This window comes from Aquarana catesbeiana, linkage group LG04, assembly GCF_042186555.1.
Source record: "Aquarana catesbeiana isolate 2022-GZ linkage group LG04, ASM4218655v1, whole genome shotgun sequence".
NCBI classification, from domain to species: Eukaryota; Metazoa; Chordata; class Amphibia; order Anura; family Ranidae; genus Aquarana; species Aquarana catesbeiana.
This window is the reverse complement of record NC_133327.1, coordinates 180,793,896-180,807,155: the sequence shown is the minus strand read 5'-3', so window position 1 is coordinate 180,807,155 and position 13,260 is coordinate 180,793,896. Positions and strand designations below refer to the sequence as shown.

Here is a 13,260-nt window from a genome sequence, read left to right as displayed (position 1 = left end):
CACCACCCTTTGGGCTCCTTCTGCTAATGTTGTGTTTGGTGAGCATTAATTTCAAGCATGCGTGGATTTTTGTGGGACGGACTTGTGTACACACGATCGGAAAGTCCAACAACAAAATTTGTTGGTGGAAAATTTGAGAACCTGCTAACCAACATTTGTTGGCAGAAAGTCCGACAACAAATGTATAATGGAGCATACACACAGTCGGACTTTCCGCCAACAAGCTCACATCCAACATGTGTTTCGGAAAATCTGATCGTGTGTACGGGGCATTAGTGTAACCACTACAATATAATACTTCTTGAAGGGAATCACTGTGTTCTCAGTGATGCTGTTCACCATCACATGGGCTGTAGATGAAAATGTGTAAATACGGATGTCTGTTTGAGAAAGCTGAGAGCCACTCTATGCCAGTAGCTCATGACAACACCATTTCCTGGAAATAGCCCTCAAAAAATTATCTTAAGCCAAAACATTTAGTAAAGTTTGAATAAAAGTAGGAAATTTGGTAAAACATTTATCAATTTTTTTTTGTGCTGTGTGTGTCCTATTGGGGATAAATGGCTTTACTTTCTGTTGTGTAGCGAAAACAGGATAAAGAATATCCCCTCTTAGACAGTTGTCATTGGAAAAAGTTTCCCTATTTGAATATTTTCCTCTATTCCTATTCTGGTAACCCAGACAGCAGTAAGACCTAACAGAGGTTGTATTCCTTCCCTACTCTGGTCAAAAAAAAAAAAAAAAAAGCTAATCTTGGCACTGACAGCAAGGGATAGGGCAGAAAATACAATATGCTGTCATTACAAGCATCCTTGGTTTTTAAGCTACCTTCATCCCTCTACTTTTTCTTATTTCCACACAGCCAGTCACTCGTTTCCGTATGTAAAAAAGCGTATTCAAGTTGTAAGTCAAACAAGCACAGAACTTAATCCTATTGAAGTGGCTATAGATGAAATGTCCAAAAAAGTTCAGGAGTTGCAGCAGCTGTGCACTATGGACGATGTGGATATGATAAGACTGCAGCTGAAGCTTCAAGGGAGCGTCAGTGTCAAGGTGAGATCACTGTTCTGTTCACTGGGGAAATGGTGATTATAGGGACAGTCTGAGTGTCAAGTACAGCTTTGTGCTGCAACTACTTGGCAGGTCACTTTGGCTCAGGAAAAGATATTGCTGACCTCCAAATCCCTATTCATGCATATAAATGTGGCTACCTCTGTGCAATCTAATCCCATAGCACATGCAGCCTAAACAGAAGATTGCACATTGCATAAACTATGCCTGCAGAAGGGTTTAAAGTAACTAAACATAACATTTTTTATGTGCTATTGTTGTTAATGATCCATTTATTATCATTATTATTGTTATTATTATAATAATATAGGATTTGTACAGTGTGCCTAGCACTTAAATAGAGGGAGACAGTTCAATTACAATAATAATGCCAAAACTTTATATACCTCTGCGCTTCCCTATCTAACCTAAAAGTTTTAAACTAAGCTGCTGTGCTTATTATCAGTGATGATACATGAATGCTGTAAGTATATAGCCCAGTGGTCCTAGTGTTCTCAAACCTAAAATAATACTAACTACGGTATATAAAGCATCTAAACCATCAAACCGCAAGTGAAATTATACATAAACAATTAAAATGATAACAATTAGAATCTGCAAAAAAACAAATATAAGTGCAAATGAAAACTTGCATACAAGTCCCCTCTGAAACAATTCCTCATCTTCCAAGACCATGTCCTTGGAAATAATGTGCTTGGTCCAAAGCATGGAGAAACAGAATAAGAAACAATTTGAAAACCATGAGGATAAAATAAGAAAATGTTTACAAAGAAAAATACAAAGCAAAGAGTTAAAGATAAAGGGGACATATAAAGGCTCATACAAAAACGAATGTACAAACACAAAACAGATTAAATTTAACCTTTTAAAAAAAGAAAAACCATGGAGTACCCATGTATAACAGATGTAACCCATTGAGAGGTCAAAGAGCGAATGGGGGGGGGGTAACAAAGAGGAACACATTTTCTCATAAAGGCAAACTTGTATAAACCACTAGGGAATGGGTTTTACAGTCCAGCAACTGGGAACAGACAACCCTCATACAGAAGCCCTTCATTTAGGGTCCCCCCATCTAGAAGACAACCACAATGGGCAAATTGGGGAAGATCAGTAGAACCCAGAGAGGATGTGGTGGCGGTAGGAAGGCCCAAAAGAAAAAAAAGAGTAAAGGGGATCTTTAATTTTGAGTTTAGTATTGACTGGTCTAGTGCAAAATAATATAACGTTAGCTTTTGGTGGAGTATTATGTGATTGATGTGCTTTTGGTGGAGTGGCAATCAATTATACATCGATTGTTGATGAATAATTTAAATAGTTGTATGATGGTTTAGACACTTTATATAGTTAGTATTTATTACATTTGAAAACACTAGGAGCACAGGACTATTCACTTACAGAGTTCAGTTACAATACAGTTCAGTGTTAATGAAAAGATTTTAAATGTTTTGCAATTGGTAATTGTAATAATAAAGATATTATAAGAAAAAAAAATACAGTTCAATACAAGAGGGTTCTGAGGGCCCTGCTCCTGAGAGCTTACAATCTAAAAGGGAGAGACAAGTGATACCAAGGGTAATAACTGTGTAGTCTGAGCCAAAAGTAAAAGTAATGTTTGTTAGGTGGTGGTGGAATAGGCTCCCCTGAAGAGATATATTTTCAGGGATCGTCTACGGGTGCATTCACACCTGCAAATGCTCCCGACTCCGATTTCCAGCGATTAGCTGAGGGAGGCAGCCCCATTAAAAGCAAAGGGAGGATGATGACTCCTGCAGATAATTATGGCCATGTCAATTTAATCACTTGCATGTAATCACTGCCTGAGAGATTACATGCAGGTGGCCAAAATTAGTTACAGAAGCTGCAGCCTCCCATTTCTTTCAATGGGGCTACCTCCCACAGCTTATCACAGGGAGCCACCACTGGGGTTCTCTCATGTAATCAGAGTCAGGTGCATTTGCAGGTGTACAGAGTAGAAGATAGCTGAACAGATTGGAGCAGCGAGTTCTAGAACGAGGACGAGGCTCTGGAAAAGTCCTGAAGGCAAGCATTGGAGGAGGCTGGTGAGGAAGCCAGGGAGCAGGAGGTCTTGCAAAGAAGCAAAGAGTATGCTTTGGTAATAATATAAGACAAGGTTGGTGATGTAGCTCAGGGCAGAGGTATGGATGCCTTTGTAAGTTATTGTTTATAATTTCAATTTTATTCGTTGGGTGGGTGGAAGTCAGTGGAGAGATTGGCAAAGAGGGGAGGCAGACATTGATCAGTTGGAAAGGTGGATGAGTCTTACAGCAACATTCATGATGGACTGCAGGAGGTTGGCCTATCTAGAGCTAAGCTAATGAAGAGGAAGTAGTTAACTTGAAAGATAACAAGTGAGTGAATTATTAGCTTTGTGGTGTCATTAGTTAAGAAAGGGTGTATTTTGGAAATGTTACATAGGTGAAATCACAATGGGGAGGGGACACAGGAAGGGGCGGGAAATATTATGAGCTTAGTGTTTGAAAGATTACATTTTAGAAAATGGTTTTACACCATTAGCAAAATAAATGTCAGTTAGTAAATTAGAAATGAGTAAGGAGACTAAAGGGGTGAGCTGAGAAGTAGAGGGATAGATTTGGGTGTTGTCCGCATAGAGAAGGTATTTGAAGCCATGTGAGTTTATCAACTTACTAAAAGAATGGGAGCAAAAAAGCTTATATGTTGCTTTTTTTGCAATTTATTTACAGTACATTTAGTGATTACATTTTAAATACCCTTAGGTGGATTCAGTACAGTAAAACTGAATAAATAAAAACCATGTAAATAGGGTTTCTGTCATAGTGCAGTTATATGCAGCATCCCATAGCAACTAGATTTCAGCAGTTAAATGGCCTGAGAACTATTAAAGTGTTTTTGATTGGTTGCTAATATTTTCCTGTACTTTTGCACTTGTTATTTTATTCATTGGTACCTTGTATGATGCAGTGTATTTTGTGCTTAGAGCATACATCCAGAGAATGTATACATTTTATACAGGTAGATGGGACCTACAGAAATATGTCTTCTCTCTGGGTTATATTCTTATTCTATCTGTTCAGACATTATCTAAAAATGTACTATCGAGTCAATGACAATAGGCTGGCTATAAAAGGCTGCACATTTCCCCAGTTTTACAGCCAAATGTGCAAGGGTTGGCTGTTTAGGGATGCTTCTATAGCCAATAAAGAATTCCAGTGTCTGAAGTGCATCTTTTCACATATAAATATTGTTCAGCCTGAGAAGATGGGTGGAAAGTATTGACTGCACACTCTGTCTGGCAAGTCACGCAAGGAACTAGCAGGCAGATAGCACCTGCCTGTCATTCTTCGGGAGACAACTGCCTTGTTGTGGCAAGCTTTAAATATCACTTGCAGGGAAAAAAATTGATACTACATGAATGAAAATAGTAACTGTAAGAGAGAGTTCACATTGTTTCAATATCAATTTACTTTAAGAATCTAATTTAATTTTCATATGCTTAAAGAGCCCAGCAACATCTTGAAGCTTTCCAAGGTTTAAACGATAACAAAAGGGGAAGCCCATTGTACACAAACGCCTAATGTATAAAGCAAAAAAGTAACTAAAAAGTAGGATCTCATTAGTCAACGACATAGTGCTTGGCCAGTTCTTAGTGGCATTTTGCTAAAACAATGTACTAGCCCGTTTCACCATTCCAATTCTGTTGCTGGCAGAATCTTGCCAGTGACAGGATTTCTAGGGAAGGCAAAAAACTAGTAATGTGTAATGTGTCTCTCACCAACTTCTTCTGTTACACTGTGTTTCACCCAGTATACAGCCTTCTGTATACTGGGTGAAACACAGCCTGTACAAGGACCCTAATGGCAAGGTCACCACCAGGTATTATTTAAATGTAAGCTGCAGATTTACAAACAATGTCTTCTGAAAATGCATAAAATGTTAAAGATTGCATACACTTATTATAAAAATAATTGGACTTTACCTACTTAAAATTCATAGATGCAGTTCTAAAGTGGGCAGCAGAAATACACATTAATGCGAATGCTGTCTCTGACATTCACGAGGTATCGCTGCGTGAAGCAATATGAAAAAGTTTGGCGTTTTTCCTAGACAGTTAATTCCGGCTATCATTAAGCACTACCTAACTATAGTATGCTGAAAGGTGTTTTTTGCTTATTTCCCTCTGGATGTGAGATAAACACATTAACAGCACATCATAAACTCGGCTACTATTCTAAAATAGAGTAGGGCTTGTAGATATATTAAAAAGATTACATTCAAACAGATGGCATTTCTTCTCTTACTGTATGAAATTAAAAGTGATAAGTCAGAGAAATGTATAAAAATATGTTTTGCAATTCAGAGGAGTGACTTTTCTTTTATAATAACATATGATGAGATATGGGTTACTTTTTTCAGGTAAATGCTGGACCTATGGCATATGCTCGAGCTTTTCTAACAGAAACAAATGCCAACAATTACCCAGAAAGTCAAGTGAAGCATCTTAAAGAAATTTTCAGGTGACTTGCTTTATAAATACATTACTACTGGGAGCATGTGCAATGTATGACCTTCAGTCTCTTTATTGTAAATGCCTGGAAGAACTGTCTCTTCCAGTCATATCATCCCTTTCATGTGTCTGGTGAAGGTGGTAAATGAAAAGTAATGAAATGAAAAGTTTTACAGCCAAATGTGCAAGGGTTGGCTGTTTAGGGATGCTTCTATAGCCGATAAAGAATTCCTTGACCTTGACCTTCCTTGACCTTGTATGACCTTCAGTCTCTTTATTGTAAATGCCTGGAAGAACTGTCTCTTCCAGTTATATCATCCCTTTCATGTGTCTGGTGAAGGTGGTAAATGAAAAGTAAAATCTGGCTGGTTGTTAGATTGTTAGATTTTTCAAAGACCCAAGAAGAAAAAGCAGCACCTATTATCTGTCTCAATGGGCCCCGGGCCCTGCTCTATACTAACCATGGGAGTTGATTTACTAAAACTGTAGAGTACAAATTCTGGTGCAGTTTTTTGTCAAAGCTTAATAGAACAAGCTAAAGCTGATTGGCTACCATGCACAGCTGCACCAGATTTTGCACTCCAGTTTTAGTAAGTCAAACCCATGGTTTCCATACACTGTGCTGATGAAGGCCAAAAAGCCTGAAGCAGCTGTATACAGTTTGCACTATACATCAGCTGTTCTGGAAATGCATGTGGCCAATGGGGCATAAATGGGGCATAAAGCAAGAATTTGCATGGTTCTGCCTATTGTCCTGAAATTAAGAAGAAGTCTGTTATTTGAGAGAAAGGTAATGGAATGTGGCATGTGAATATCTTCTGTTTTACAAAGTTTGTACAAAATGTGACAAAAAACAAGGGTAAATAATACAAGAATGTACAAATAACTGAGCATACAGGAAGTATTGAAATAGAACAACAACATATACTATACAAGCCTATACAAAAATACAAAAAAATTAGGAGTGGGGAAAAAAAGATAAAAAAAGTTAAAATAAGCTAAATTTAAAACCCAAATTTAGTTAAAAAACATTTGTCTCAAATTTAGTAATGAAGTACAGCAATGTGCAGGCTTCTGGATTTTAAAGTATAGGTAAACCCTCACCTTGTAAAACAACCCATTCAGTTTAAAATAGAAATAAAAGACAAAACATTTGTGTACAGATATATAAAAAAAAATTATAAACACTTTTTTCCCTTTTTTATAAGTGATCACATACCCTCTGTTATCAGAAGGTATAAGAGCTGGGGAGGAGAAACAGCAGCACACTGTTCTTCCAAGTGAAAAGAAATGCGGGGGGGGGGAGGGGTCATTGGAGGAGAGCAGGAGAGCAGGCTGAGTTCCTAGCAAAGCTAGAGAACTTACTCCTGACTGTTCTCCTGCTTAGTGTGGTCAGTTGTTAATAGGAAAGCAGAGGGACTGGCAGAAACACCAGGGATTTCACACAAAGAAAGCAATACAAAAAGAATAGGATACTTTTTAATACAAGTACTGAACATGGTACAGCAGGCACATATCGTGAATATGAAATGTTAGGTTTCCATACTCTTTAATAGCTCTTTTGTCAAAGGATTTTCAAGATACATAGTAGCATAGGTCAGTATGCAGAGTATAAGTTCTCTACCACAAAAAAATTATACAAGAAGCAAGAAAACAAAAGAAAAAACATACACAATGTACAGTGTACAAAATAACGTACAGTAGGTCCGCAAATAGAGTATAATTGTTGTACCACATATAAGAAAGTCATATAGGATGCAAGAATATGTGGATTGGGGAATCGGGTCTTTTTTTCCCCTTCAACCCTCTGGTTGAACAAAAAAAATGATTAATGTATGGCGAGGTTTAAAGGCTACGGGCTTTAAGTAGGCAATTGAAAGCCATAGTACAACTAAGTGAAAAGAAACTAAGACTAAACAGGGAAAGGGGAGGGGTTAGAAGGGAGATCCAAGTGGAAAACCAGAGAAGGGGGGGTGATCAAGAACAAAAAGGACTGTCTACCCTGAAACAGACAAAAGGTGGTCTGGGAGTTCTGGGAATCTCGAGGAGAGAAATGGACATAAGAGATGCGACTAATTCATTGTAAGATTAAGGTGCATAACTTATCCAAGTTGCCATGAGCCTCTTGGTGAAGTAATAGGAACTACGTTGTAAATATAAAGGAAACGAGGAAGGATATCCATTTTTAGAATATTAACACGGCCAAGTCAGCATCCTTCACCACAGATATGCATAAATGAAAATGGTTCCATGTCTGTGGTGAAGGATGCTGACTTAGCTGAATGTTTTTGTGCTTGGGCAGCAGATTCAGTATAAGTTGACCCTACACGCAACTATAATATAGGATGATTGACAAGAAACTTTAAAATTGGGATGGTAGCCTTGCATTGTTGATAGTTTTTACTCTTGCTTCTTTTTGTGAGTCCATATGTTTGTAAGAGATCCTGGTAATAAAGATCACCAGGTGGTGCACTGAGAATATCCAAATTCTTTGTATATAATAAATGAATCCTGAGGAAGCGAGCTCTTCGCGAAATGTGTTAGTCCTACATGCCAAAGATTACAAGATTGATTATATACATGGTTTCATTGTTTTTAATCATGTCTAGTGTCTGATTATAGCTTCTAATGATTATGTAACAAAATATTGCTCTTTTATGATTTTTCTATGATTTTTCAGGGGCACATAGAAAGTCCCATTTACCTGTTTCTGCTTTTTTCAGCAGTAATGGAGTGTTTTCCTGTATTTTGGATGTTCTAGGCCAGATTACATGAATCAAATAAAGTAAACTCCATATAAGCAACCAAACATACATTCCAAACACATATATGGAAAGAGGTGTGCCTACAAACGGAACTGTAAACACTTGCATGTAATCTGATTTACTCAGCCTTGCTATACAAAGAATGAGCAAATATTGCATATTCATTCTATGGAAAAAAGAATATGAGATTATCAATGTGCAGTTAACACTAAAATATGTTGGTAGGAACAAGCTAGGTCCAGGATATCAAAAAGCATATTCAAAGACCTCCAATATTCCAGTCACATATCTGCCCATCTGTGGCCATATGTAGTCCTGCATCTAGCTGAGATATCAGTATTAGTAGTGCAACTAGTAACATATCAAAATAAATATGTATCTAGTGTTCCTGATGGAGATTGGGTCACTGCTAGATCAAAGAGGAATTCCAGGTATAGAAATGCTATACATAGTTACATTGGTCCAGCTTAGAACAATGTAATTATGTAGATAACATGCCTGGCCGAGGCCCCTGCAAGCTGGAAATCACTGAAGTAGACACCACTACTCCTGTGATCTTCACTTGCTTCCAGGGACCGTGCTGAGTGGCTGCTTGCAGCATTCTGAACACAGGAGGTCAGACGCTCAGCACTAGGAAGAAAGGAGGGGCCAGGAGCAGCAGCAGGGGACCCAAAAAGAGGAGGATCGGGGCTGCTCTTTAAGCATTGGATGTGTATGAAATAAGAAAATCTGGAATCTCTTTGGTCATTGTTGGTTACTAAACTTTTTGCATTCACACTGTACTTTTTTCTACTCTCCAGTCTGGTAATTATAGTAAGACTTGGATTTTTGACATAGTGATACTATAACTTGTACTCATTGAGCTGTGTTTTTCTGCAGACAATTCGCAGACACCTGTGGTCTGGCTCTAGAAGTGAATGAACGGCTGATAAAGGAGGATCAGCTAGAGTACCAAGAAGAGATGAAAGCCCATTACAAGGACATTCTGGCTGAACTCTCTGAAGTCATGAATGAGCCGGTGAGATAACAAATATGACCCTGATTTGTACAGTCATATAGCACTAAGTGTGTGTCATCATAGAAGATGGAGGACACAGAAAGTGCTTCCAGTTTTAATGTTTTCGTTTTTTTAGGTGTTTTGGTGGGAACTGTGGGAAGTGTATATTACGGTTTCTTAGTGATTGTAAGACAAATATGATTTGGGTCTTTACCTAATCATTGTTATAATTACCACTGTGTATCCGTTGTGTGCCATTCTTCCCCTAGTCATAATTATCATCATCCTACATAAAAATAAGTTTAAAACATATAAGCTTCACTGCCTGCCAACATTTAATATTTTACAGTCCCCTGCATTGTTCTGTAGTTGGCTTTCATGTACCTGTTAAAGTGGTTCTGACGCCATGAGATTCTTTTAGCTTTAATGCATTCCCTGCATTAAATGTCCAGGTAGCAGTGTCATCCACCCCCTCACCCCCCCCCCCCCATACTTACCCCTCACTCAATCCAGAGCTGTGCCTGTCTGTAACGGGGAGTGGGGCTGCGCCGTGCTGTGTGTCTGAATAGATGCACCCAGCCTGGCTCAGGATCAAGCCTGCACAAGTGCTCCCATATCAGCGGCTTGCTATGGGGGCACTTGGAAGGGTGGAGGAGCCAGGAGTGCTGGCGGGGGACCCCGAAGAGGAGGTTCAGAGCAGCTGTATGCAGTTCCGCAGGGCAGGGCACCTGCACAGAGCAGGTAAGTATAACATGTCTGTTATTTAAAAAAATATACATACCTTTACAATCACTTTAACAATGCTCAAGCAGCTATAGCTTCTATTGTATGGATACCTAAAAGGGCACCTCCAACAGCAAGTCAAATGATTTGTATCTGAATGCAATGTACCTTTAAGGTGTATGTATTGCAAAAAATAAAGAGTAAGAAATGGTTAAAACCCTTTCTGTTTATTTTCTGCTTTCTGTGTACCACTAGGGAAATTTCCTTTTCGCTTCCTGTCCCAGAGACTCAATCAACAGTTAGAGGAAATCTCCTAAAATGATGGGAATTCTTCTCTTAGAGAGTTGTCCACAAAACCGACATCTCCATTGGAAGATTTCATTTTGTTCTAGGGACAACTCTAAAATGCTGGCTTTTCCTTCACTTTCTTTCTTGGTGACAATAGTCAACAGTACAAATAAAGGGGTGAATGTCCCCAGTAGACATTATTAAAAACCTGACACAGGGCCTAACCCTTCCCCATTCTATCCAATCTAAAAAAAAAAGTTTTAACTAGAAATACAGTAAGTTCTTTAAGCTTTTTCTGTTATACAGTGTAAACAGCTATGAGAGATGTATAGTGCAGTAGCCCATAGCATTCAGAGGACAGTGCTGGATCGTTGGACAGGTAAGTGTCATTTTATTAAAATTCAGCAGCTATAAGATTTGTGGCTGCTGACTTTTATTTATTTATTTTCCAGAGTGAACAACTGCTTAAAACTCATCCACATCGCATACTATGCACCATCTTTTCCCCTAACCATGATCATAAAGATGCCTTATCATTGTATGTCTGCTTATGTTTATGCTCTATGTGTACATATACTGTCATCCCAGCACTGTTTTAATTCATTCTCTCTCTTCTCTCAGCTGTCATGTGACCCTTGCCTGTTCCGCTTCTCTACCTCTTTGTCTAACATTTCACTGAGTACATTAGGGAATATCGGTATGTCCTCTACTTGTCTTGCTCTGCATGTTGATCCTTGTTCACCTGTCTGTATCCATCCTATGTATTGACAGATTTCATGTGATGTAAGGTGGGATACTTTTTCTCTCTATCTAGACTTAAGTGCTCTGCTTTCGAGATCCAGCCTAATCGGAACTTCCCTAAAAGTAAAAATATGTTTATTTACACCTGTATATGTAATCTTTCTTTTGCCTTAGGATAAAAAAAAATAACAACCTCTACATCAAACTTTACCCTTGTGGCCAGCTGTAAGTTTTCTAAAGACAGCTAGTGACCTGAGGCTCTCAGTTGGCCACTGCAACCCCACAGCTGCCAGTAGGGAGTCTTTGAAGGGTGAAATTGTCAAGTGAACCGCAGCAAACTGCTACTATATGTGTTTTCGTTATTTGAAGGTCGCTGCCCATCACTTGCTGTCAGACTGAGATTGCTTTTTTCTTTCTTCTGTCTGTTAAAGATCACTTATCGAGAGGACCCAGCAAAGCATCTTGCAGTTGAGAAACAATGTATTCTTCGATCAATCAGTAGAACAAACACGGGACTGCCAAGTACATCGTCAAAAGCTGATTCCTGATTGGAAGCCTCTCCTATATGAACTTTCTTGATGCCACAGATTGACCTGAATATGAACCTCTGGAGAACTTGCCTCTTTGGGACATAGATTGTAATTTTAATTTATTGGGTCACGACAAGTGCTCAGAGAAATACTAGTGATATAAACATGTTGCCTACCCAGTGAACAAAACAGTATTAAAAAACATGCTTCCCCCTTTGCCCAAGAGGTGGGGGGGTTGGGGCTAAGCCACAGCAAATGCAGTGCAATGACAAAACTGTCATTCTTCAAGCTAATTCTAATATTATTTTATCTCTTGCTTATATTTTAAGAGTCTTAATTCTATGTTTTATAATAATTAATTAAGCATATTTACATGGAAATTTGTAAATAGGAGATGTGTAAAATTTGTCATTTTTATAGAAATGAACCCATTGCCCCAAAGTTACTAAGAGTCTATATAGATAATTAGATAAAGATTTATTAAAGTATTTGTGGATGTCAGTGGTATTTATGTGTTTCTTCTACATGGTACTAATATATAATGGTGTGTGCTCAATGAACAATGGCAGCCAGTGTTGTGAGTGAAGCGACTGTTCTGTATCGTCACCATGTTTCCTGAATAGTGGTAAGTTAAAAAGTACATGAAATGTGCCTTTATGCTGAGTTTTTATTATTTATTCTCAGATGAAGAATAAAACATCCAAGATGCCCTGGGACATTGATGTGAGTTCATAGAAAGTAGTGAGGGAAAAAAAAAAACATTCAGAGAGCTCACTGGCTCAGGTTATGCTGCTCACAATAGACAGGGCTACCCTCAAGTGGGTACCAAGCAGGTTGCCAGAGAAACATGCACCAATGGAAGGAGTGCCGGACCAAAAGATAAGATAAGAGTTTAATTTAAGTTTCTGGTTTGCACTGAGAAAAATTCCAATGCGTTTCAGTGGCCAGAAAACATTCCCCTTCATCTGGGCTTCAGTTAAAATAAGAAACTTGAATGGACTCAAAATAGAACATTCCTGTGTGGATCTATGCAGGGAAGATACTTTCTGGACTAAGAGAGCTACTAGCCAGCAGCATTTGTGTGAGCAATCAAGATAAGGATTAGTTTGTTCAAGTTTCTGATTTTAACTGAAGCCCTGGTGAAGGAGGACTGTTTTCTGGCCCCCGAAACGTATTGGAATTTTTTTAGTGCAAGCCAGTAAATTAATTTGGACTCTTTTATCATTTGAGCTGGCACTCATTCCATTGGTAGATTTTTTTTCCTATTTTTGCTGCTTCAGTAGAAACTGCAGGTTATTATCATGGTTCCGTCATAGTCCATGCAAACATTACTCCTTACCTAGATATAATACAATATGAAAACAACATTCATTCAACCCTCTTAAGGTCCTTTTATTAAGCTGTCGTTATTGCACAACAACCATATCAAATCTTGTGCAGTATAAAGCCATATGTGCATTTTATTGTGTTTGGACTTACACAGTTTAGTGCTGTATGAGCCTATGAGAACTACAGAGGGTAATACAAGAGCCTAGCAACAATTATGCTTGATTTTTTACAAAGTGATTCATGTTCTTTTAGAAAATACCTGTAAATACATTATTCAGTCATATTCAGTTTAAATTTTTAAAAAAACTAAAT

At 38.3% G+C, this 13,260-nt stretch overlaps 1 protein-coding gene across 5 annotated transcripts in view; it reads left to right on the top strand.

The window, feature by feature from the left end:
• The window catches only part of DOCK10 (dedicator of cytokinesis 10), a 428,377-nt gene extending 416,257 nt beyond the window's left edge, over positions 1–12,120 (top strand). For all 5 annotated transcript variants that reach the window (XM_073625969.1, XM_073625970.1, XM_073625967.1 and 2 more), the window contains 4 exons: positions 863–1,053; positions 5,485–5,585; positions 9,220–9,358; positions 11,521–12,120. In XM_073625969.1, the coding sequence (XP_073482070.1) occupies positions 863–1,053; positions 5,485–5,585; positions 9,220–9,358; positions 11,521–11,637 (548 nt within the window). In that variant the 3' untranslated portion in view covers positions 11,638–12,120. The remainder of the gene's footprint in view (positions 1–862; positions 1,054–5,484; positions 5,586–9,219; positions 9,359–11,520) is intronic.
• The last annotated feature ends 1,140 nt before the right edge of the window (positions 12,121–13,260 follow it).